The sequence below is a fragment of the Bufo gargarizans genome, chromosome 1 (assembly GCF_014858855.1).
Source record: "Bufo gargarizans isolate SCDJY-AF-19 chromosome 1, ASM1485885v1, whole genome shotgun sequence".
NCBI classification, from domain to species: Eukaryota; Metazoa; Chordata; class Amphibia; order Anura; family Bufonidae; genus Bufo; species Bufo gargarizans.
Genome location: NC_058080.1, coordinates 733,392,332 through 733,419,668, shown reverse-complemented (window position 1 = coordinate 733,419,668; position 27,337 = coordinate 733,392,332). Strand labels below are relative to the sequence as shown.

General features: G+C 46.2%; 1 protein-coding gene across 9 annotated transcripts in view; it reads right to left on the bottom strand.

The window, feature by feature from the left end:
* The window catches only part of LOC122924889 (receptor-type tyrosine-protein phosphatase F-like), a 245,091-nt gene that overhangs the window by 57,732 nt on the left and 160,022 nt on the right, over nucleotides 1-27,337 (bottom strand). For all 9 annotated transcript variants that reach the window (XM_044276418.1, XM_044276424.1, XM_044276422.1 and 6 more), the window contains 9 exons: nucleotides 25,391-25,580; nucleotides 17,477-17,555; nucleotides 16,603-16,843; nucleotides 15,682-15,718; nucleotides 15,088-15,199; nucleotides 14,212-14,255; nucleotides 10,526-10,656; nucleotides 10,363-10,450; nucleotides 8,581-8,651 (listed from right to left, as the gene is read on the bottom strand). In XM_044276418.1, coding sequence (XP_044132353.1) covers nucleotides 8,581-8,651; nucleotides 10,363-10,450; nucleotides 10,526-10,656; nucleotides 14,212-14,255; nucleotides 15,088-15,199; nucleotides 15,682-15,718; nucleotides 16,603-16,843; nucleotides 17,477-17,555; nucleotides 25,391-25,580 — 993 coding nt within the window. The remainder of the gene's footprint in view (nucleotides 1-8,580; nucleotides 8,652-10,362; nucleotides 10,451-10,525; nucleotides 10,657-14,211; nucleotides 14,256-15,087; nucleotides 15,200-15,681; nucleotides 15,719-16,602; nucleotides 16,844-17,476; nucleotides 17,556-25,390; nucleotides 25,581-27,337) is intronic.

Below are 27,337 nucleotides of genomic sequence, written 5' to 3'. Positions count from 1 at the left end.
GGCGCGAGCTCCCGGAATCTTTTCCACTGAAATCGAGATAATGCATCTGCAATGTCATTCTTTTTACCTGGAATGTATCTAGCCTTCAACCAAATGTTAAATTTCATACAACACAATACTAGATGTCTCAATAAACGAACAGTCTTTTCACACTTTGAAGACAACGTATTTACTGCAAATACAACCCCTTGGTTGTCTGTGAACAAAAGAATCCGTTTATTACTAAAGTATGAACCCCAAATAACAATAGCTACAACCACCGGAAATAACTCTAATAAAACTAAATTAGCTACAAACTTATTTACAATCCAAGACTCGGGCCACACCCCTGCGCTCCATTTATTATTCCAAAAAGCCCCAAAGCCTACACTACCTGCTGCATCTGTGAACAATTGTAACGCATCCGAATCCATAAATTCTTCCTGAAAACAAACCTTACCATTAAATTTTTTCAAAAAATCCAACCACAACAATAAGTCATCTTTTAAAGGTCTAGATAATCTAATGTGCGCCATGGGGGACTTTAAACCTCTTGTGGCAAAATATAACCGCTTTGAAAATACTCTCCCCATAGGAATGATCCTGCAAGCGAAGTTTAAGGAGCCCAACAGAGACTGCAGCTCCCTTAATGTACATTTATTCTTAGCCAATAACCTTAAGATAAACAAACTAAGATCAAGCAACTTCTTTTCAGGCAAACGAAATTCCATCCTCACGCTGTCCAATTCAATACCCCAAAATTCTAAACAACAGCACGGAAATATAGTTTTTTCTTGAGCTATTGGGATACCAAATTTCGAACATATTCTTAAGAACCCCTGCAATAACTGCTCACAGCACTCAGACTCAGCAGGACCTACAAACAAAAAGTCATCTAAATAGTGCAAAATTCCGCCACCTGGAAACGACTCTTGGACCACCCAATGTAAAAAGGAAGAAAATGCTTCAAAATAGACACATGATTTAGAAAAACCCATAGGTAGGCATTTATCAAAGAAGAATTCCCCCTCAAAGCTAAAACCAAGTGAATTAAAACCAGATGGTTTTACAGGGAGCAATCTAAATGCAGCTTTAACATCAGCTTTAGCTAACAACGCTCTATGACCGTATCTCCTTAATAATTCTACCGCCTCATCAAAAGAGGCATACGAAACTGCCGCCTCTTCCTTTGTGATTTCATCATTCAAAGAAGAATCCTTGGGACAGGGCCGGCGTCAGAACCCGGCAAACCCGGGCAAGTGCCGGGGCCCACTGTAAGTTAGGGGGCCCACTCGTCTCCGCGGCGGCCCCTTTAAAATGTTTGCCAGAAATATTTGCGCAGCGCAGCGCCTGCTCGCCGTCCGAGCCATAATTATTCATGTTGCGCAGCGCAGCGCCCGCCCCCTCTCTCACGTGATCCTCTTCTCTTCTGACTCCGAGTCCAGGCACCGCACGCCGCACAGATCAACGAATCCAGCGATGATCCTCATTTGAGTCTGACTCACTGTAAGCCCGCCCCCAGCCAGCAGCAGGCCTGATAGCCGAGCCCAGAGGAAACCTGGAGGAGCTGAATGCTGCTGCTGGACTCGTTTTAAATTTAGAATTAAGGTGAACTAGTAACAGTCACATACCAAGACCAGTTCATGAATTTTTGCCAATAAACTGTATAATTGATTTCATGTATTCTAGTATTTTCTTATAGGAGTTTATATTGTGTTTTAGGCCGAATGCACACGTCCGCATTCCACGGCTGTGAGCAGTCCGTGGTATCCCGGCCTGGCATCCTGCTGAGAGCAGGAGCGCACGGCGTCATTGGTTTCTGCTATGACGCCGTGCGCTTCATGCTGTCGCTGCACTACAGTAATACACTAGTATAGATCTATACGAGTGTATTACTGTAGTGCAGCGGCGGCATGAAGCGCACGGCGTCATAGCAGAAACCAATGACGCCGTGCGCTCCTGCTCTCAGCAGGATGCCAGGCCGGGATACCACGGACCGCTCACAGCCGTGGAACGCGGACGTGTGCATTCGGCCTAAAACACAATATAAACTCCTATAAGAAAATACCAGAACACATGAAATCAATTATACAGTTTATTGGCAAAACTTTACATGCATTTATACTGTACATGCATTCTGAGAAGACTCGTGGTATACTGTACATACATTCTGAGGAGACTCGTGATATACCGTACATACATTCTGAGGAGACTCGTGATATACTGTACATACATTCTGAGGAGACTCATGGTATACTGTACATGCATTCTGAGAAGACTCGTGGTATACTGTACATGCATTCTGAGAAGACTCGTGATATACCGTCCAAACATCCTGAGGAGACCTGTGGTATACTGTACATACATTCTGAGGAGACTCGTGATATACTGTACATACATTCTGAGGAGACTCATGGTATACTGTACATACATTCTGAGGAGACTCGTGGTATACTGTACATACATTCTGAGAAGACTCGTGGTATACTGTACATACGTTCTGAGAAGACTCATGGTATACTGTACATACATTCTGAGGAGACTCATGGTATACTGTACATACGTTCTGAGGAGACTCATGGTATACTGTACATACGTTCTGAGGAGACTCGTGGTATACTGTACATGCATTCTGAGAAGACTCGTGGTATACTGTACATGCATTCTGAGGAGACTCGTGGTATACTGTACATGCATTCTGAGGAGACTCATGGTATACTGTACATGCATTCTGAGGAGACTCATAGTATACCGTACATACGTTCTGAGGAGACTCGTGGTATACTGTACATGCGTTCTGAGAAGACTCATGGTATACTGTACATACATTCTGAGGAGACTCGTGGTATACTGTACATACGTTCTGAGAAGACTCATGGTATACTGTACATACGTTCTGAGAAGACTCATGGTATACTGTACATACATTCTGAGGAGACTCGTGATATACCGTACATGCATTCTGAGGAGACTCATGGTATACTGTACATACATTCTGAGGAGACTCGTGATATACCGTACATACATTCTGAGGAGACTCGTGATATACTGTACATACATTCTGAGGAGACTCATGGTATACTGTACATGCATTCTGAGAAGACTCGTGGTATACTGTACATGCATTCTGAGAAGACTCGTGATATACCGTCCAAACATCCTGAGGAGACCTGTGGTATACTGTACATACATTCTGAGGAGACTCGTGATATACTGTACATACATTCTGAGGAGACTCATGGTATACTGTACATACATTCTGAGGAGACTCGTGGTATACTGTACATACATTCTGAGAAGACTCGTGGTATACTGTACATACGTTCTGAGAAGACTCATGGTATACTGTACATACATTCTGAGGAGACTCATGGTATACTGTACATACGTTCTGAGGAGACTCATGGTATACTGTACATACGTTCTGAGGAGACTCGTGGTATACTGTACATGCATTCTGAGAAGACTCGTGGTATACTGTACATGCATTCTGAGGAGACTCGTGGTATACTGTACATGCATTCTGAGGAGACTCATGGTATACTGTACATGCATTCTGAGGAGACTCATAGTATACCGTACATACGTTCTGAGGAGACTCGTGGTATACTGTACATGCGTTCTGAGAAGACTCATGGTATACTGTACATACATTCTGAGGAGACTCGTGGTATACTGTACATACGTTCTGAGAAGACTCATGGTATACTGTACATACGTTCTGAGAAGACTCATGGTATACTGTACATACATTCTGAGGAGACTCGTGATATACCGTACATGCATTCTGAGGAGACTCATGGTATACTGTACATACATTCTGAGGAGACTCATGGTATACTGTACATGCATTCTGAGGAGACTCGTGGTATACTGTACATACATTCTGAGGAGACTCATGGTATACTGTACATGCATTCTGAGGAGACTCATGGTATACTGTACATACATTCTGAGGAGACTCATAGTATACCGTACATACATTCTGAGGAGACTCATGGTATACTGTACATACATTCTGAGGAGACTCGTGATATACCGTACATACATTCTGAGACTCATAGTATACCGTACATACATTCTGAGGAGACTCATGGTATACTGTACATACATTCTGAGGAGACTCGTGATATACTGTACATACATTCTGAGGAGACTCGTGATATACTGTACATACATTCTGAGGAGACTCATGGTATACTGTACATACATTCTGAGGAGACTCGTGATATACTGTACATACATTCTGAGAAGACTCGTGGTATACTGTACATACGTTCTGAGAAGACTCATGGTATACTGTACATACATTTTGAGGAGACTCGTGGTATACCGTACATACATTTTGAGGAGACTCGTGGTATACCGTACATACGTTCTGAGGGGGTTGCGGTATAGTCTACACACAGTTTTGTCCTTCTCCGGTCATGCTTTTTGGCTTCTCTACCAGTTTACTGCCCATAGTAAATAGAGGGAATAAGTGGTCCTTTCTCATTCCTAAGGACAGTATTTTGGTAAGTGGTGGAGCCTTTTCTAGGAGCTAAATACTACTGAAAGGACCCATGGGTAATATGTGACTGCTCTGATGGCCAGTGCCATAGGGACACTTGTAGGATAACCTACCCTCTGATGTGCTTCTCCAGTACTGATGAGTGCAATCTGTAGGATAGCAGCTGTTCCACTAGTAGGTTGATTTTCTACACATTGAGGTCGCTGCACATTCACCCGAGGATATATACTGTAGACCAGGCATGCTCAACCTGCGGCCCTCCAGCTGTTGCAAAACTACAACTCCCAGCATGCCTGAACAGCCTACAGCTATCAGCCTACAGCAGGGCATTGTGGGAGTTGTAGTTTTACAACAGCTGGAGGGCCGCAGGTTGAGCATGTCTGCTGTAGACTATAGTAGTGCAGGGAGCCTCATGGGAGACACCACAGGAGAGACGTATACCACAGAGCCTGGGGGTGCATCTGCCGCTGCGGGAAATAAACTGACCAAAAATATAAAAGCAACACTTTCGGTTTTGCTCCCATTTTGCATGAGCTGAACTCAAAGATCTGAAACATTTTCTACATACACGAAAGACCCATTACTCTCAAATATTGTTCACAAATCTGTCTAGATCTGTGTCAGTGAGCTCTTCTCCTTTGCCGAGATAATCCATCCCACCTCACAGGTGTGGCATATCAAGGTGCTGATTAGACAGCATGAATATTGCACAGGTGTGCCTTAGACTGCCCACAATAAAAGAACACTCTGAAATGTGCACAGTTTGGCCTTACTGGGGTGGGGGGGTCAGAAAACCAGTCAGTATCTGGTGTGGCCACCATTTGCCTCACGCAGTCCAACACATCTCCGTGGCATAGAGTTGATCAGGTTGTTGATTGTGGCCTGTGGAATGTTGGTCCACTCCTTCAATAGCTGTGTGAAGTTGCAGAATATTGTCAGGAATTGGAACACGCTGTCGTATACGCCGATCCAGAGCATCCCAAACATGCTCAATGGGTGACATGTCCGGTGAGTATGCTGGCCATGCAAGAACTGGGCTGGTGTGGTTACACGTGGTCTGCAGTTGTGAGGCCGGTTGGATGTACTGCCAAATTCTCTGATGGATTATGGTAGAGAAATGAACATTCATTGGACGGGCAACAGCCAATTGCACGCTCCTACAAACGTTGCGACATCTGTGGCATTGTTCTGTGTGATCAATCTGCACACTTCAGAGTGGCCTTATATTGTGGGCTGTCTAAGGCACACCTGTGCAATATTCATGCTGTCTAATCAGCACCTTGATAATGCCACACCTGTGAGGTGGGATGGATTATCTCGACAAAGGAGAAGCGCTCACTGACACAGATTTAGACAGATTTGTGAACAATATTTGAGAGTAATGGGTCTTTTGTGTATGTAGAGAAGGCATCTATAGCTGTGCAGAGGAGATGTGGCTGGACCAGGAGGGTCAAAAAGAGTTGTCTACCCTGTGCACCCTGTAAGCAGCCGTGGCCTACAATCTGACCTGACGTAGTCTAGCCCACCGGCTGCTGAGGCGCCTGCATAGGGCAAGTCATCATCTACATTAGGCCACTGCACGACCCCCTTAACATCCTGAAGTATACAGTAAGAGCACATGGCAAAAAAAAAACTGTGCGCTGTCCACATCAGTATGTCTGTTCCGAAGTCCCAAAAAAAAGATAGAACATGTCCTATTTTTGTTAGTTTTCTGGACAAAGATACCCATTGTTACAAAAGGTCCACAAAAAAACTAAAACGGATGCAACACGGACATCACACAGATGACATCCGTTTTTGTTTTGCGGACCGCAAAATACAAACGGTCATGTGAATGCACCCTTATCCTGCGAGTAACTAACCAGATTGTGGAGATGTAAAAATAATAAAGGAATGGCAGAACATAGAGCTATAAGAATAGATGCTCCAGGATTGTTATCACGGGGGGTGCATGAAGCTATTAGCACAGGCATGTCAGGAGAGGGGAGGGAAGGGTTGGCCTCTTTAAAAAGACAATGTACCTAAATAACTTGTGGCCTTTAAGCCTGTGTGCCCATTGAGACTAAAACACTGCTGTGACCATAAGCTCGTTTCCCCACGCGAGTCACATAATGTTCACCTTGTTTAGGTTACATTCCTTTGGCCACCTCAGAACGGGGGGCTACATAATCCACTCAGGGCCAAAAAGGTTATATCTGTAAGGTCTGACCCCCTTACAATATTACATATAGTACTAGTTGTAGTACTGTGTATAACATATCATGCTAGTTGTAATATGATGAATATAAGAACAGTTGTAGTATATAGCACTATAGTCCCATTATTCTGAGCAGCAGCTAGTATCCAGAGTAACCACTGGATGCAGCACAGGGGACTCAAGGTCCTGGTAGACTAGATATCTGGAGCCTTGCTGACTGCAATGCACCCCTCAGATGCTGGAGGGGGAGTGTGGGGGATCCATAGAGCGAACATGACCATCAAGGTGGTCCCACAGCTGCTGGAGAGGGTTTGGGGAGTATCTATAGAGCGAAACATGACCATTGTGGTCATCCCACAGATGCTGGAGGGGTTGTGGAGGGGATCCATAGAGTGAACATGACCATCATGATGGTCCCACAGCTGCTGGAGAGGGCACGGTGGGATCCATAGAGAGAATACGACCATCTAGGTGCTCCCACAGCATCTGGAAGGGACGTGGTGGGACAACCATAGAGTGAACACGACCATTGAGGTGGTCCCACAGATGTTGGAGGGGGCATAGGGAGGATCCATAGAGTGAATATGACCATCGAGGTGGTCCCACAGATGTTGGAGGGGGCATAGGGAGGATCAATAGAGTGAATATGACCATCTAGGTCAGTGATGGCTAACCTTGGCACTCCAGCTGTGTTAAAACTACAACTCCCAAGATGCTTGGCTGCTCTCATAACGCTATAGAAATAAATGGAGCATGCTGGGAGTTGTAGTTTCACCACAGCTGGAGTGCCAAGGTTAGCCATCACTGATCTAGGTGGTCCCGCAGATGTTGGAGATGTTGGAGGGGGGCATAGGGAGGATCAATAGAGTGAACATTACCATCAAGGTGGTGCCACAGCTGCTGGAGGGGGCGTGGGAAGCATCTATCAAGGTGGTCCCACAGCTACCGGAGGGGACATGGGAAGGATCCATCAAGATGGTCCGACAGCTGCTGGAGGGGGTGTGGGAAAGATTCATAGAGCGAACACGCCCATCGAGGTGGTCTCATAGCTACCGCAGGAAATGTGGGGAGGATCCATCAAGGTGGTCCCACAGCTGCTGGAGAGTGTGTGGAAGAGGATCCATAGAGCAAACATGACCATCAAGGTGGTCCCACAGCTGCTGGAGAGTGTGTGGAGGAGAATCCAAAGAGCGAACATGACCATCAAGGTGGTCCCACAGCTGCTGGAGGGGGCGTGGGGGAGAATCCATAGAACGAACAGGACCATCGAGGTAGTCCCACAGCTGCTGGAGGGGGCATGAGGGAGGATCCATAGAGAACACAACCATCAAGGTAGTCCCACAGCTGCTGGAGGGGGCATGAGGGAGGATCCATAGAGAACACAACCATCAAGGTAGTCCCACAGCTGCTGGAGGGGTCGTGGGAAGGGATCCATAGAACGAACACAACTATCGAGGTAGTCCCACAGCTGCTGGAGGGGCCGTGAGGGAGGACCATAGAGAACACAACCATTATGGTGGTTCCACAGTTTCTGGAGGGGGCGTGGGGGAAGAACCATAGAGAGAAAGTGACCATCGAGTTGGTCCCACAGCTGCTGTAGAGGGTGTGTGGGGGGGATCAATAGAGTGAACACGACCATCAACATGGTCCCAGAGATGCTGAATTAGCTGCTAAGATAGCTTGATGTTCCCATTCTAAAGTGGACTCACAGTGAACATGATCCATGGAAATCATATTTTGTTTTTATGCTGAACTCTGGGGTCACCCGTCTAATTTTCTTACAGGATGGCCCCTGTTGTGTAGGGGCAGAGGCCATAATAAAGTGGCCATTCAGTGTATATACAGTAATACTAGGTGTAGAATAAGATACGGCCAGATGAAGTGTTATACTTACATGGATATAAGAAGCGTTAATATAATCCGATCCAGAGAGACTTGATCTCAGCATCACCCGGGAATCATCATCTGCAAAACCAAGAGAAAACAGCTCAGTATCTGTGAATTCTAAACCGTCACATCCAAGACTTTCCACCGAAGAAGATGATTGTAGAAAATTTGTAACAATTTGTAACAGTGTCATCCACCATCAAGTGAATGGGTCCGTGATGTGTGGTGCACACGGCCGGCAGCCGTGGATTGCCGACCCACCGTTTGCGGGCCGTGGGGGGCACACGGTCGTGTGCTTGTAGCTTAATACTGTGGTTGGGGTGTGTTATTGTGAATATAATAACTATAATACTAGACTAGCAGTGTCTGCTGACACCAAGTGTATCTATATGGAATTATAGTGAAGAATGGCACAGGTCATTTGTTTAATGTATGCAATTCATTTTTTATATACGTTAAATGTAAGACAAAGACGTGGTGTCAACCCGGCCAAATATCACAGTTGTAATTCCATTACCAGGTCTTGACCTCATGTTCAGGTATTATCTAGTAACACAAGGCGCCACCTGCTGTCTGAACGTTGTATTGCAATTCATCCAATTTAGATATAACGTCATTTTGTGACGTCATCTCAGGACATGTTCAGATAAGTGAGCAGTTAAGTGTGGACACATCTGTATGTGAGAAGCTGAATCGGTATGAGAAGCTGAATCGGTATGAGAAGCTGAATCGGTATCAGATGCTGAATCGGTATGAGAAGCTGAATCGGTATGAGAAGCTGAATCGGTATGAGAAGCTGAATCGGTATTAGAAGCTGAATCTGGATGAAAACCTGAATCGGTATGAGAAGCTGAATCGGTATGAGAAGCTGAATCGGTATGAGAAGCTGAATCGGTATTAGAACCTGAATCGGTATGAGAAGCTGAATCGGTATAAGAAGCTGAATCGGTATGAGAAGCTGAATCGGTATGAGAAGCTGAATCGGTATGAGAAGCTGAATCTGTATAAGAAGCTGAATCTGTATTAGAACCTGAATCGGTATGAGAAGCTGAATCGGTATAAGAAGCTGAATCGGTATGAGAAGCTGAATCAGTATGAGAAGCTGAATCGGTATGAGAACCTGAATCGGTATGAGAAGCTGAATCGGTATGAGAAGCTGAATCGGTATGAGAACCTGAATCGGTATGAGAAGCTGAATATGTATGAGTAGCTGAATCGGTATGAGAAGCTGAATCGGTATGAGAAGCTGAATATGTATGAGTAGCTGAATCGGTATGAGAAGCTGAATCGGTATGAGAAGCTGAATCGGTATGAGAAGCTGAATCTGTATGAGAAGCTGAATCGGTATGAGAAGCTGAATCGGTATGAGAAGCTGAATCGGTATGAGAAGCTGAATCGGTATGAGAAGCTGAATCGGTATGAGAAGCTGAATCGGTATGAGAAGCTGAATCTGTATGAGAAGCTGAATCGGTATGAGAAGCTGAATCGGTATGAGAAGCTGAATCTGTATGAGAAGCTGAATCGGTATGAGAAGCTGAATCGGTATTAGAACCTGAATCGGTATGAGAAGCTGAATCGGTATGAGAAGCTGAATCGGTATGAGAAGCTGAATCGGTATGAGAAGCTGAATCGGTATCAGATGCTGAATCAGTATGAGAAGCTGAATCGGAATGAGAAGCTAAATCGGTATGAGAAGCTGAATCGGTATGAGAAGCTGAATCGGTATGAGAAGCTGAATCGGTATGAGAACCTGAATCAGTATGAGATCAATGTAATATTTGACACTTACAAGGTACAACTTTATTATAGCGATTTTTTATCTTGTTTTCTTCAAATTGACTGATTTTACACTGATGCAATAATCCACTGGGAAGTTCCTAGAGAGAAAGGCAGATAGATGATGGGTCCTGGACAACAGACAAACATAATGGACAGTCTCAGACAGCAGTAACCTTGTATTCCAGGTAACGCCCTGCAGGTAACATGTCGGCGTTCTCCTCATCTTCTTCATTATTAAACATTTCCTTATAGCGCAAGGTTTTAACGACGTCCAACAAATTCTCAACAGGAATGTTCTTCTTGCCTGTAATGTATTATTATTACATTTATAACATGTGATTAGGCCTCAGGACATTAATATTAGGCACTCAGGTGCAGTGATTAGGCCTCAGGGTGCTGATATTAGGCCTCAGGTGCTGTGATTAGGCCTCAGTGTGCTGTGATTAGGCCTCAGTGTGCTGTGATTAGGCCTCAGGGTGCTGTGATTAGGCCTCAGTGTGCTGTGATTAGGCCTCAGTGTGCTGTGATTAGGCCTCAGTGTGCTGTGATTAGGCCTCAGGGTGCTGTGATTAGGCCTCAGTGTGCTGTGATTAGGCCTCAGCGTGCTGTGATTAGGCCTCAGTGTGCTGTGATTAGGCCTCAGGGTGCTGTGATTAGGCCTCAGTGTGCTGTGATTAGGCCTCAGTGTGCTGTGATTAGGCCTCAGTGTGCTGTGATTAGGCCTCAGTGTGCTGTGATTAGGCCTCAGGGTGCTGTGATTAGGCCTCAGTGTGCTGTGATTAGGCCTCAGCGTGCTGTGATTAGGCCTCAGTGTGCTGTGATTAGGCCTCAGTGTGCTGTGATTAGGCCTCAGTGTGCTGTGATTAGGCCTCAGTGTGCTGTGATTAGGCCTCAGTGTGCTGTGATCAGGCCTCAGTGTGCTGTGATTAGGCCTCAGTGTGCTGTGATTAGGCCTCAGTGTGCTGTGATTAGGCCTCAGTGTGCTGTGATTAGGCCTCAGTGTGCTGTGATTAGGCCTCAGTGTGCTGTGATTAGGCCTCAGTGTGCTGTGATTAGGCCTCAGTGTGCTGATATTAGGCCTCAGTGTGCTGTGATTAGGCCTCAGTGTGCTGTGATTAGGCCTCAGTGTGCTGTGATTAGGCCTCAGTGCTCTGTGATTAGGCCTCAGCGTGCTGTGATTAGGCCTCAGTGTGCTGTGATTAGGCCTCAGTGTGCTGTGATTAGGCCTCAGTGTGCTGTGATTAAGCCTCAGTGCGCTGTGATTAGGCCTCAGTGTGCTGTGATTAGGCCTCAGTGCGCTGTGATTAGGCCTCAGTGTGCTGTGATTAAGCCTCAGTGCGCTGTGATTAGGCCTCAGTGTGCTGTGATTAGGCCTCAGTGCGCTGTGATTAGGCCTCAGCGTGCTGTGATTAGGCCTCGGGGTGCTGTGATTAGGCCTCAGTGTGCTGTTATTAGGCCTCAGTGTGCTGTGATTAGGCCTTGGGGTGCTGTGATTAGGCCTTGGGGTGCTGTGATTAAGCCTCAGTGTGCTGTGATTAGGCCTCAGTGTGCTGTGATTAGGCCTCAGCGTGCTGTGATTAGGCCTCAGTGCGCTGTGATTAGGCCTCAGCGTGCTGTGATTAGGCCTCAGTGTGCTGTGATTAGGCCTCGGTGTGCTGTGATTAGGCCTCGGTGTGCTGTGATTAGGCCTCAGTGCGCTGTGATTAGGCCTCAGCGTGCTGTGATTAGGCCTTGGGGTGCTGTGATTAGGCCTCAGTGTGCTGTGATTAGGCCTCAGTGTGCTGTGATTAGGCCTCAGTGTGCTGTGATTAGGCCTCAGTGTGCTGTGATTAGGCCTCAGTGTGCTGTGATTAGGCCTCAGTGTGCTGTGATTAGGCCTCAGCGTGCTGTGATTAGGCCTCAGTGTGCTGTGATTAGGCCTCGGTGTGCTGTGATTAGGCCTCAGCGTGCTGTGATTAGGCCTCAGCGTGCTGTGATTAGGCCTCAGCGTGCTGTGATTAGGCCTCAGAGTGCTGTGATTAGGCCTCAGTGTGCTGTGATTAGGCCTCGGTGTGCTGTGATTAGGCCTCAGCGTGCTGTGATTAGGCCTCAGTGTGCTGTGATTAGGCCTCAGTGTGCTGTGATTAAGCCTCAGTGTGCTGTGATTAGGCCTCAGTGTGCTGTGATTAGGCCTCAGTGCACTGTGATTAGGCCTCAGCGTGCTGTGATTAGGCCTCAGTGTGCTGTGATTAGGCCTCAGTGCGCTGTGATTAGGCCTCAGTGTGCTGTGATTAAGTATCATAAGTATCAGGTGCTGTGATTAGGCCCCAGAGTAGTGAGGGCTGTGATTAGGCCTCAGGATGCTGTGATTAAGTTTCAGGTGCTGTGATTAGGCCTTAGGGGCAGTGGGTGCTGTGCCTGAGCCTTGGTGTGCTGTAACGAGGACTTGGGGTGCTGTGATTAGGCCTTGGGGTACTGTGATTAGGCCTCAGTGTGCTGTGATTAGGCCTCAGTGCGCTGTGATTAGGCCTCAGTGTGCTGTGATTAGGCCTCGGTGTGCTGTGATTAGGCCTCAGCGTGCTGTGATTAGGCCTCAGCGTGCTGTGATTAGGCCTCAGCGTGCTGTGATTAGGCCTCAGCGTGCTGTGATTAGGCCTCAGGTGTGCTGTGATTAGGCCTCAGGTGTGCTGTGATTAGGCCTCAGCGTGCTGTGATTAGGCCTCAGCGTGCTGTGATTAGGCCTCAGCGTGCTGTGATTAGGCCTCAGCGTGCTGTGATTAGGCCTCAGTGTGCTGTGATTAGGCCTCAGTGTGCTGTGATTAGGCCTCAGTGTGCTGTGATTAGGCCTCAGTGTGCTGTGATTAGGCCTCAGTGTGCTGTGATTAGGCCTCAGTGTGCTGTGATTAGGCCTCGGTGTGCTGTGATTAGGCCTCAGCGTGCTGTGATTAGGCCTTGGGTGCTGTGATTAGGCCTCAGTGTGCTGTGATTAGGCCTTGGGGTGCTGTGATTAGGCCTCAGTGTGCTGTGATTAGGCCTCAGTGTGCTGTGATTAGGCCTCAGTGCGCTGTGATTAGGCCTCAGCGTGCTGTGATTAGGCCTCAGCGTGCTGTGATTAGGCCTCAGCGTGCTGTGATTAGGCCTCAGCGTGCTGTGATTAGGCCTCAGTGTGCTGTGATTAGGCCTCGGTGTGCTGTGATTAGGCCTCAGCGTGCTGTGATTAGGCCTCAGTGTGCTGTGATTAGGCCTCAGTGTGCTGTGATTAAGCCTCAGTGTGCTGTGATTAGGCCTCAGCGTGCTGTGATTAGGCCTCAGTGCACTGTGATTAGGCCTCAGCGTGCTGTGATTAGGCCTCAGTGTGCTGTGATTAGGCCTCGGTGTGCTGTGATTAGGCCTCAGCGTGCTGTGATTAGGCCTCAGTGTGCTGTGATTAGGCCTCAGTGTGCTGTGATTAAGCCTCAGTGTGCTGTGATTAGGCCTCAGTGTGCTGTGATTAGGCCTCAGTGCACTGTGATTAGGCCTCAGCGTGCTGTGATTAGGCCTCAGTGTGCTGTGATTAGGCCTCAGTGCGCTGTGATTAGGCCTCGGTGTGCTGTGATTAGGCCTCAGTGTGCTGTGATTAGGCCTCAGTGTGCTGTGATTAGGCCTCAGTGCGCTGTGATTAAGTATCATAAGTATCAGGTGCTGTGAATAGGCCCCAGAGTAGTGAGGGCTGTGATTAGGCCTCAGGATGGTGTGATTAAGTTTCAGGTGCTGTGATTAGGCCTTGGGGCAGTGGGTGCTGTGCCTGAGCCTTGGTGTGCTGTAACGAGGACTTGGGGTTTGATGGCTGCAGTGGGAGATTAGCACATGTCATATACATATCTATATTGTATACACCAACCCAGTCCAGACTTTAGCGGGATTTCTTCTGTCTTTTTTAATTTCCTGACAGAAAATACAAATGAAAACACAATTAGTACCAATTGTAATAAAATCCCCCAAAAAATAGTAAACATGGAAAAAAGATAAAAAGAACCTTATGTGGTATAGTGATAGGTAGTCACCACTAGATGTCGCTATGTCCACAGGTTTCTAGATGTTGGACATAATGTCCTCATATTAATGATATATCCAACATTTAGAAACCTGTGGACTCGTTCTTTGACCCGCTTTTAGGACCCATCGGAAGCCAGAGCGTCCTCTGCTCTAGATCACATGAGTAGCCATCACCACTTCCTGGTCACGTGCAACGCTGAGGATACCACACGCCACAACCGGTGTAACGTTACATTACCCTACCGCCTAACTTCCGGTCGCACCGCTAATGATGTGAGGAGGCGTTCCTTTTATGGAAAATCTCAGCGGAGTTCATCTGCAAACCGGGACACTGGATTACAGATTTTTGCACAGAGTATTAAACATATTAGTACCCACACAATAATACCAGCCCTGGTAATACCCTTACAAATGTACCTCTACATAGAAGTGCCCATAATGTAGTACCACCCCTAGTACTGTCCTGACAAATAGTAAAGTGATTCTACAGAATGGATTGGTCCAATCAGCAAAGCTTCTTCACTGGCATAAGTCCTGCTGATTGTGGCACCATATACTGTGAGGTATGGAGAGACCAGGGTTTACATTGATGGTGCAGGGGTCTGGAGGGCGGTAACTCCACCACATAATAAGTGGGATCACAGTACAATTAATCATATGAAATCTCTTCAATGTTTTGCAGATATTTATGTAAAAATCACAACAATGTGAAAACACAAACCGATAAAATCCAGTCCTCCATAAACCAGCCAGAACCAGTAAGACCAGGAGTAAGAGCAGAGCAGCCACAGACCCCGCGATCACAGGAACCGGGCCGCGGAGCAGATCTTTAGCTGAAGAAGAGAGAGAGGTGGGGATCGGTCATCCTGGTTCTCTAAATACATTATCCTCCTTTCAAGTGCCGCCTACAGGACAGGATTTAAAGAGTGGTCCACAGAGAGTGGTCCGCATTGTTTTTCCAGTCTAAGAAAGGAGGTGGTTGGAGCGATTTTGATGGGAAGCACACAACTTTCAAAGAAAGTGCACCATTTTCACCCATTCTACTTTATAAGTCTGGTCCGATTTACGGCTCTTTAGAGATCACCTCCATTTCATCATCAATTTTCTAAATTGTCAAGCAAAGAGAAAGGTCACAAATTGTCCTGCAAAATTGGTTTTATAACCATTAGTGGGGAAATTTACTCGAAAAACCAGCCACCTACAGGTGGTACAGGTAGTTTCCCAGGGGGCATTGCCTGTAAGATTCTCTACATTACCAGGATCTCCAGAGCTTCCTACAACTCATCATTGCCCGATGACTGATCTGAAGACTTACCTGTGAAGAAGTCCAGAAACACACACGACGACTTAGCCTTTAAAGAAGAAAATAGAGAAATCAATAAAAGAAACTATAAAAAACAACTAAAACAACAACAAATGGGTCCATAATAGGGCATGTTATGCAGATTATCACTGCTTCACCAGAAATGGGTTTTATACTAGATCAAACCACAGCATACCGCAGGGCCACAGTCATGGGTTCTTATTAGGAGAGCAGTTTCACACTTCCACCATTGCATTCATGTGATGATATGTTGTCATTTGACCAAAGTGGACAACTGTAGCCCGCAGCAGTTACATCACTATTGATGATTTCACCACCAAAATCAAATGGTTAGAGTTTCTCGGTAGGGTCCCTAGCTTGTTTGGGCTTCTTTAACCTAACAACATTTTGGTAACTTCTAAAACTCGCATGATCATGAAACATGGGAGTTAAGGGAGAATAAACCAGTCCATGGCACCATAGGAATCATGTCTTCTCAGCAGTAAGCACCAAACTACCATCCAGTTAAAAGGTACAAACTATATGAGATGATGGTAGGCATATGGCTGTTTTGGTACTATATAGAAGTCGCTTACTGAAACACCATTTCGTCCTCAATGGACTTTGAGAATGTTCTGAAGACAATCCAAAGAAGTGAAGGTAAACAAACAAACTGGGTCAAGGAACCATGACTGTAACTTTGGGTTCTAGGGTCTTCTAGACTGGTCATCTCAGGGATGGGAGCATAAACCACCATGATTGAGAAGAGCAATAATAGAAGACATTTGGACATGTGATCGTGAGTCATAAAATCCATGGATGTGTTCTTCTATTTAGTAGACCATCGGGTTATAGAGATATATAGAGGAAATCTCCAGAACGTTCACATGAAATAATTATTGGACAGGATTATAATCCACAGGGAGCTCATACCTCCTTCCATTTGCTGGTGACCCGCACATACACCATGTACTCCAGGTTTGGGATGAGAGGAGCATTATAGAAGCCACCATAATGTTGACTATCTCCCAGTGTTATAAACTCCGTCAGGTTGTGCGCAGGGAGGAGTGCCGCAGTGTAGGGGGTCAGGGTGGAGTTGTAATGTGTGTGAGTCACTCCTAGACAGTCACTCGTGTTACTTCTTGGTTCACTAAAGATAATTATTTCATAATGACTGTGTATAAAAGAAGAAAGCAGATGTCAGTCACGGTAGGTCAATAATCGGGTCTCATACATCACAAAGCCTCCGCCCGCGTGACCTTCCCCGTAAAACAAGTGCAAAATACCCGGCTCATAGAGTCCTACCCCCGACACCTAGTGATTGACAGCAAGCCCACCCCCGCTCTGAGCTCAGCCCCTCCCCCTCTATAAAGGACTGGAGTGAATCGAGCTTTGGATCATAGATGTGAAGTCGATTCGTCTTGATGCTGTCTGAGACCTTCGGTGAATTAACTCGGTGTTCAATTCTGCATCTTTGAAATCATTTAAAATTTGGAATCCAAAGTTGGGTTTGGTACCGGCTGGTACCTCGGTACCAAACCAGACTTCAGATTGGTATTTTAAAATGTTTTTAAAGAGGCAGATACAAATAACGTATCCACTCACCAAAGTCTCACGCGACTGCGGCTGAAATGAAATTTTGCCTCCACATTTTACTGCTGTGCGGAGACAGGCCTCAGACAGCACCAAGACGAAGTGTTTGAATGAATCGACTTCCCATCCATGATCCCAAGATCGATTCACTCCACACTAGTTACAGGTGATATATTCCGTGATATGGGGCTGACTCGGTTCAGCAGTTTCTAACCTGATTGGTCCATGGACATCAGACACCGGTTGAAGCTGTAAAGTGAGATCCTTTATTGCAACAGTCGGGACAGGAGGATCTGAAAAGAAAAAAAATGTCACATCGCCCAGATGATAATGATTTGCACATGTTGGATTACCGCCTACCGTTCATCGGTACATGTCCATGGCTACAAGGCTCTGTGCACATACCTATCCCTCAGGCCACTATTGGGGATTGTATTAGGTTACCATGTTATATCGATTTATTCTATATGCTTGTGTAATACCCCAGAGTGGTATTACCACCTCTTTGCACCCCTACGATCTCTTATGGTTGACCCAATGTCAAATGATCTTGCAAAAATGTGTATTCATTTCAATGCAACTGTTGTATTTATATGTTCACCAGCAGGTGGCGGCAGTAATGGCAGAGCTAGTTTGTCTGGAATGGAACCTTTTTGTCCATTCCAGCCCCTCTAGAGAGGGAGGAGTTTAGTGAGTGAGAAGTCAGTTGGGAGGACCCCCTGTAGGAGGGAGGTCGTGCTGCAGGGAGCTCGTCCCTTGCGGGTGAGCCCTGCCTAAGCCTGCAGAACACCTTCAGTTCTGTTGGACCTAGAGGCCCAGCTACAAACCTCACTAGCCAGGAAGTGTAGTTTCCTGGATAAAGACAAAGAGACAGAGTCAGACTACAGAAAGCCAAGTTACAGCCTACAGAAGAAAAGGAAAAGTTCCTATTTAATCCTGTCAGCATAGCAGAGCTGAAAGAGTACAGATGTAGCAGAGCTGATTGTGTTCGTCTGCCAGAATTTAAACAAAAAAACTGCTGATGACCAAGATAAAGTTGGACAATTGTTCCCTGATGCAAGTTTATTCAAGTAAAGCTGTTAACTACTGCAATACCAGTCTAGACTCAATTTATTCAGCAAATCCCTCAACTGTTAACCCTATTATCACTGCTTTGGACGACCAAGCTTGGGGTTCTGGATATCAAAGTAGGAGCACCGTGACAAGTGCAAAGCTGCACCTAAGGGGACACTATAGGCAACCCTTACACCACTCTGGAATTCCTACGCCTGGGTCCCACCCAGGGGCGTACCTAGAGCATTTGGCACCCGGGGCGAACCCTTTGTTTGGCACCCCCCCCCCCCCAAGAAAGTTAAGAAAACATGCACAAACTTTTTTCAATGTTTTCAATAATATTTATTACAAAACATTCAGACATCCGCATGTGTTTTGCGGATCCGATCCATGTATCAGTGGATCCGTAAAAATCATACGGACGTCTGAATGGAGCCTTACAGGGGGGTGATCAATGACGGAGGTGATCAGGGAGTGTATATGGGTGATCACCCCTCTGTCATTGATCACCCCCCTGTAAGGCTCCATTCAGACGTCCGCATGTGTTTTGCGGATCCGATCCATGTATCAGTGGATCCGTAAAAATCATACGGACCTCTGAATGGACCCTTACAGGGGGGTGATCAATGACAGGGGGGTGATCAGGGAGTCTATATGGGGTGATCAGGGGTGATCAGTGGTTCATAAGGGGCATCTCCTCTCCTACATAGCGCCACATACCTCTTACATCCAGTGATGTCACCTTTGATGTAGACGTTCTTTCCTCATCTTCTCCATTCAAACCAGACCGCCATGATGATTTTTCTGCCATCTCCCGTCTCTGCAGAGATTGAGAAACAGACATTAGTTTCCTGCCACCCCCAATACTATACTGCAGAAACAGTCCCCCTGGGAATACTACTATAGTGCCCTAGTAATCATGTTCCTCATAGCCCCCAGTAGTAGTAAAGCTCCCCATGATACCCCCTAGTAGTACTAATTTCCCCTATAATATGACAGTACATGAAATACCCCCGCTTAGTGCCCGCAGTTGAGCTAATGTCCCCATAATGTATGCCAGTATAAAATACCCCTATATAGTGCCCCAGTAAATGCCCTCATACTGCTCCTCTCCCCCTTCCCCATAGTGTCCCCCATAATATGCCAGTAAAAAAATGCCCCTTAGTGCCCCCAGCAGATGCCCCTATAGTGCTCCTCCCCCACAATGTGCCAGTAAAAAAATGCCCCTTCTTAGTGCCACCATATGCCCCAATAGTGCTCCACTCCCCCATAGTGCCGCTACCCCCTATAGTGCCTCCCATAATGTGCCAGTAAAAAAATGCCCCCTTAGTGCCACCAAATGCCAGTGCCCCCCATAATGTTCCAATACAAAAGACCACTTTAGAGCCCCCACTTCCCCATAGTGCCCCCAAATAATGCCCCTATAGTAACACCAGATGCCCCATAGTGCTGCTCTCCCCTATAGTGCCCCCCAGAATGTGCCAATAATTAAAAAAAAGCCCACAGATACCCCCATGGTGCCCCCCCATAATGTGCCAGTAAGAAATGTCCCCATAGTGCCAGCTCCCCCCCCTATAGTGCCAGCCCCCCCTATAGTGCCAGCCCCCACCCAAAGGTGCCAGCTCCCTCTATAGTGTCAGCTCCCCCTATAGTGCCAGCTGTCCCTATAGTGCCAGCTGTCCCTATAGTGCCCCCCCATAGTGCTAGTTCCCCCATAGTGCCAGATCTCCCCCCTATAGTGCCAGATCTCCCCCCATAGTGCCAGATCTCCCCCCATAGTGCCAGATCTCCCCCCTATAGTGCCAGATCTCCCCTATAGTGCCAGATCTCCCCCTATAGTGCCAGATCTCCCCCCTATAGTGCCAGATGATCTCCCCCCTATAGTGCCAGATGATCTCCCCCCTATAGTGCCAGATCTCCCCCCTATAGTGCCAGATCTCCCCCCTATAGTGCCAGATGATCTCCCCCCTATAGTGCCAGATGATCTCCCCCCTATAGTGCCAGATCTCCCCCCATAGTGCCAGATCTCCCCCCATAGTGCCAGATCTCCCCCCTATAGTGCCAGATGATCTCCCCCCTATAGTGCCAGATGATCTCCCCCCTATAGTGCCAGATCTCCCCCCTATAGTGCCAGATCTCCCCCTATAGTGACCCCCCATAGTGCCCCTCCATAGTGCTAGTTCCCCCATAGTGCCCCCCCCCCCCCGCAAAGAGGAAAAAAAAACAAAAAACAAATACTTACCTCCATCAGTTCAGCAGCGATGCAAGCCTTTTCCGGCCTGTGTCCCTGCTGTGTGCTGCTGGTCTCAGGCGTCGCGATGATAATGACATCATCGCGCTGCCTGAGCCGGCCTCTGATAGGCTGCAGGCATTAGTGCCTGCGGCCTATCAGAAGAACAGGGGAGGGACACGCCTCTCCCTCCCCTGCCCCACAGCACACAGCGGCCGCAATTACATCCAGGGCCGCGCCGCCTGTGGCGATCGGCGGTGCGGCCCTGAAGAATAAAAAATATATATTTTTTTTTTAAAGACAGGCGGCCTGGCTGGCACCCCCCTTGTGAGTGGCACCCGGGGCGGCCCGCCCCCCCCGCCCCCCCCTTGGTACGCCACTGGTCCCACCATCACCTTCTACATAGGGGGACTTAGTGCCTCGTTGCTGAAATGCAACTGGCGTCACAACAAAAACTGTAAAGTCTCTCATAACATCTTAAAGGGACCCCCCAGCATCGGTCTAGTCCGCTGCACTTGTGTAGCCAGATTAGGATCCAATGCGATTGTTTATGTAGATTTCATGTTACTACTTATGTTTAAAACATGACCTGAAGCATGTGCCCTGGGTCTAGTCACATGCAGTTATAGGACCAATTGGGGGGTACACACCCCATAGGGGAGGGTCTGTATACTAGGACTCCATCTTGGATATGCCTCGCTTTTCCTATATATATGTACCATGCTGTATAATCTGACATGCTTTTTTAAAAAAAGTCTGTTTAGCCTAAATGCATCACATCGGCCTGTATTCTGCTTATATATACCCCAGAGCGGGCAGTACCATTCCTACAACCTGCTAGTGTCGTAAGTGCCTAACCAATATGTGTTTCCAGGTCTGTTCATTAGGTGCTATGTAACTGCAATGTATTGTATTTCATGCACTGTGCATGGTTTACCAGCAGGTGGCAGTGTGCCTGGCAGTAAGCTATACGTAGAATGGAACTAACCATTCCATCCCCCCCCCCCCCCCTCCTTGGGAGAGTGGCCTTGCCTAGATTCTCCAAGGGGAGGTGTGTTTTTTCCTGTTGAGGAGTCTAGTCGAGCCTAGTCTAGCCAGAGGACTAGAACCTGGACAGGAAGAAAAGCAGAGAATCAGCAGTCTAAGTTAAGCCAGCCTAGCCAAGAGGTTGCAAAGTGTGATCAGAAGTCTAGCAAAGTGTGATCAGAAGCCCAACGTGCACTGAGATTGCTTTCTGTGGCGTAAAGCCCAGATAAAGGAAACACCTTACAAGAAACCAGACAAAAGAGGGAGCGTTCAGCACAGCAGTTATAGACAAGGGAACCCAGTTCACCTGCCAGTGTAACCTAAAACCTGGAGCCAAGAGCTTCTGGGATTCTGTCTGAGCTGCTCCCAGTTTCTTCAAGCATCAAGTAAAATCAACTCAACTTGCATCGAAGTCTAGGGCTTACTTATTCTATCTTCTACTAACTGCTAGCTTTCTGAATAGCTTCTACACGGCCTGACCTTGGAACACTAGTATCCAGGTAGGAGCACGTGGCCCGTAGCCACACCACCGCTCGGCATCCTAACCCTGGAACTAGGAGAGCCTCCCGGGACTGGTTCGCTGCACGCATAGCTATAAAGTAAGGATTTATTAGCATCAAGAAGTGAGTGCTGATCCCCCACTTCTACTACATGGTCCGGATTATGGTCACTGACCACCGTATATAAACCCGTTATATAAGTAGTTTACAGTAGAAATGACAGGAGAGAGCCGAGAAGTCACTGGTGTCCATTCCAGCTCATGTCTTCTGTTGGGGCCTGTAGATCATAACACGGGAGATATCGACTCCCCGGATCACAGACCCGTGACACATTTTGTCATGATTACAGATTTGCAGTCTTCACATCCAATTGTTGTTTTTTTTTTTGTTTTTTTTTGACGGGCTGGCGGGGGATTCTCATGCCAATGACTAGAGATGAGCGAATTTCTCAAGAAAATGTGCTTTTTTTTTTTGTAAGTAGCGGGTGCAATAACAGGGAGCTGCGATAGCGCCGCCCCCGTCATTTACCCCTCAGATGCCGCATTCATACATGATTGTGGCATCTGAGTGTAAAATTAACAATAAAAAAAAACATTACATCAAACCTACTGCCTCCATTTGCTTGCGAGGGGACAGTCACCGCCATCTTTCTTGAAGATCTCGGCCGAAATCCTGTGTGGCGCGAGATTACGTCATCATGCCGGCTGGCGTGGTAATGTATGATGTCATCACGCTGGCCGAGATCTTCAAGCAAGATGGAGGCTGGCGGCCAGTCACGAGCAAGTGGAGGAGGTAAGTTAGAATTTTTTAGTTTTTTTATACTATTTCAGTTTTAATCGATTCACTGACACGAAGCACAAGGAAATTTGGCTTCGAGGGTTTCTATTTGCTTATCTCTACCAATGACCATCATGTTTCTGGAGTTTTTGTCAGCTGTGAAGGATCGTCGTCTCGTTGCCTTTAACGCCTTCAGGTGTAGTCTGTAGTGTAAAAGAAGTTTGTGAAAGCAGGGCCAGATTATAGCCTAGGGGGACCTCCGGGGTCAGCGGTCCAAGGGCCTTCATCACCCAGGACCTCCACCAAAACCACCACAGACAGAAGCTCTTCCTTTCGACCTGGGAATGCAAATATGTATTGGTTTCTGCAGGACCACCACATTTTTCACATACGGCTGCAGAGCTAGGATCCCAGGCAGTTATATTTGTCCTGCCCCTGTACCAATGAGGAGGAGGAGCCCGATTCCAGGATGATGGGGAAAACGGAAGTGGTGGAGATTATAATGTCTCAGAGTGATGGAGGACTAGAAATTGTAGCAAAACCTCCTGACCAGGGAGGTGAGCATCTTGTGATAGTATGACATAACATGGCTGCCTGTCTTTAGGTGATGTGTAGAACATGGCTACCCATCTCTAGGCGAAATATAACATGGCTGCCTGTCTCTAGCAGATACAGTCATGTGAAAAAATTAGGACACCCTTTGAAAGCATGTGGTTTTTTGTAACATTTTTAATAAAAGGTTATTTCATCTCCGTTTCAACAATACAGAGAGATTAAAGTAATCCGACTAAACAAAGAAAACTGAAGAAAAGTCTTTTCAAGATCTTCTGTAAATGTCATTCTACAAAAATGCCTATTCTAACTGAGGAAAAAGATAGGACACCCTTGCCCCTAATAGCGAGTGTTACCTCCTTTGGCTGAAATAACTGCAGTGAGACGGTTCTTGTAGCCATCTACCAGTCTTCGACATCGGTCTGAGGAAATTTTACCCCACTCCTCAATGCAGAACTTTTTCAGCTGTGAGATGTTTGAGGGGTTTCTTGCACGTACAGCCCTTTTCAAGTCACCCCACAGCATCTCAATGGGATTCAAATCTGGACTTTGACTTGGCCATTCCAGGACTCTCCATTTCTTCTTTTTCAGCCAATCTTTGGTTGATTTACTAGTATGTTTTGGGTCATTGTCATGTTGCATGGTCCAGTTCCGCTTCAGCTTTAATTTTCTAACTGATGGTCTCACATGTTCTTCAAGCACCTTCTGATACACAGTAGAATTCATTGTGGATTCTATGATGGTGAGCTGACCAGGTCCTGCTGCAGCAAAGCAGCCCCAAACCATGACACTTCCACCTCCATGCTTCACAGTTGGTATGAGGTTCTTTTCTTGGAATGCTGTGTTTGGTTTACGCCAAACATGTCCTCTGCTGTTGTGTCCAAATAATTCAATTTTGGACTCATCTGTCCAAAGAACATTATTCCAGAAGTCCTGGTCTTTGTCAACTTTATCTCCGGCAAATGTCAGTCTGGCCTCGATGTTTCTCTTGGAAAGCAAAGGTTTCCTCCTTGCACACCTCCCATGCAAGTTAAACTTGTACAGTCTCTTTCTGATTGTAGAGGCATGTACTTCTACATCAACAGTAGCCAGAGCCTGCTGTAGTTCTCGAGATGACACTTTAGGGTTTTTGGAGACCTCTTTTAGCATCTTGCGGTCTGCTCTTGGGGTGAACTTGCTGGGGCGACCAGTCCTGGGCATGTTGGCAGTTGTTTTGAAAGCCCTCCACTTGTAGACTATCTTCCGGACAGTGGAATGGCTGATTTCAAAATCTTTTGAGATCTTTCTAAATCCCTTCCCAGACTCATAGGCTGCTACAATCTTTTTTCTGAAGTCCTCTGACAGCTCTTTTGCTCTCACCATGGTGCTCACTCTCACTTCAACAGTCAGGAGCACACCAAACTAAATGTCTGAGGTTTAAATAGGGCAAGCCTCATTCAACATGCAGAGTAACGATCTACTAATTATGTGCACCTGGTGTGATATACCTGTGTGAGATCTGAGCCAATTTAAGAGGGAATACATGTGAGGGTGTCCTATCTTTTTCCTCAGTTAGAATAGGCATTTTTGTAGAATGACATTTACAGAAGATCTTGAAAAGACTTTTCTTCAGTTTTCTTTGTTTAGTCGGATTACTTTAATCTCTCTGTATTGTTGAAACGGAGATGAAATAACCTTTTATTAAAAATGTTACAAAAAACCACATGCTTTCAAAGGGTGTCCTAATTTTTTCACATGACTGTACATAAGATGCACCGACATTACTCCAGTTATATTATTATACTCTTTCTGATTGCAGCCTCCACTAGGGGGAGCTTAGTCTCTCACTGCACACTGTGTTATTATTGAGGTCAGTGTATATTCAGTAAGCTCCTGAGCTCCCCCTAGTGGTGGCTGAAGGCATTTAGAGTTTTATTTCTCTGTTATGTTACGTTTATACCCTCCTAAGGAACAGAAAAAGAATGAGGTCACTGGATCTGGTTAGTTTTACCTCCGATTGGGGTTTCTACGCTGGTACTTTTATATTCGCCACCTCCTGCAGATGTGAATCCTCGCAGATGAAATGTGTAATTGGTCCCGTGCTGCAGATTCATTTTATACTGGGTAATGTTGGGGGGAAACCATTCCGTTATATTCAAGGAGAAGGAAGAATTATAATCTCTCCAGGCCACGATGTTCATCTGGAAGAGAAGGAAACTCATCACATTGCGGTCACTTACTTCATGGGTAACAGACGAGGGACACACCTGGCAGGTAGGGGGCGCCGCACCCATACACATGCTGTATAAAAGCCATGTAAATACAGTCTGTAGCACAGTAGACCGAGGACTCCTCACAGCATCTGAGAAGCCATACACATACAGCTGCGAATCTATTACTTATGCTCATTCGTTTCCCATTCATCACAGTATTATCTTACTAATCGTCTTCTTCACCTCTTATATACTAAGTTATTCATGATACAGGAGGTCAGAGGTCACAGTAAAGCCTGTACGAGCAATTTCAGGCTTTGCAAAAAGTCTCATTCCCATTACTATTGGTCTGGAGCGCTGTGTCTGCGCAGCCTGAGTAGAGTCTGTTGCCCGTGGCAGGGACATGAGTGCCCCCACATGGGCTGAGCTGGTACAGCACTCCGGATCACTACAGGAGTCCGGCACTGACTGAATCTTGAATCCCACTCCAATCTCAGCGGATTAACACCCTAGATGCCATGGTCAATAGCAACTGCAGCATCGAGACACATAGAGGGAAGGAGCTCCTTATGTCATCATCAGGCCCTCAAACACAATCCATTGTCATTGCAGCCAGAGCCCTAACATAACTCTGTGTCTATTAGACTGTGCCACCGGCTGATCCTAATAGACTGCCTGTCACTGTTACAGTGGTATATGGTATAAGGTGCACCGGTGCATTCTAAGGTGGGACTAAAAAATAATACAAAAGTGTTTCTAAATTTATGATGCTCTTGGGTCAAAGCATTCACTTCACCCATCGATCAATTCCTTGAGGGGTGTAGTTTCCAAAACAGCGTCACTTTTTGGGATTTCCTTTCTAGGGGTACCTCAGGGTCTTTTCAGATGTGACATGGCACCAGAAAACCATTCCAGCAAAATCTGCCCTCCAAAAACAATATTGCGCTCCTTCCCTGCTGAGCCCTGCAGTGTGGACATGAAGAGATTTACAACCACATGTGGGGTGTTTCCGTAAACTGCAGAATCGGGGTAATAAATACTAAGGTTTGTTTTGCTGTTAACCCCTGATGTGTTACAGGACAATTGGAATAAAATGGAAAATCTTCACAAACAAATGGAATTGTTAAATTTCACCTCCATTTTGCTTGAATTCCTGTGGAACACCTAAATAAATTAATTGAGAGGTTTAATTTCTAAATTGCAGTAATTTTTGGGTGGTTTCTATTATGTAAGCTTCTTAAAGTCACTTCATGAGAGAACTGGTCCTTCAAAATATGGTTTTGAAAATTTCAAAAATTGCTTCCCAAATTCTAAGCCTTCTAACATCCTAAAAAAATAAAATGAAAGTTACAGAATGATGTCAACATAAATTAGACATATGAGGAATGTTAATTAATAACCATTTTGCGAGGAATCACTATTTTTCTTAAAGTCTGAGAAATTCAGATTTAGAAAATTGCACATTTTTCCAAATTTTCGGTAAATTTTTGATTTTTTTATATACATAAAAGGTAAAACACAAAAAAATAAAAATTAACACGAGGTATAATGTGTTGCGAGAAAACAAGCAGGAATCAGTAAAAGTGTTCCATAATTATTACCAGATAAAGTGACGTCAGATTTGAAAAATGGAGGTTCAGCATTTGGTCCAAACTGATTTTTTCTGGTAGGGCTTAACCCCTTCCCGACCATTGCCGTACATGTACGGTGCAGCGGGACGTGACCTAAACCCCAGCGGTATACAG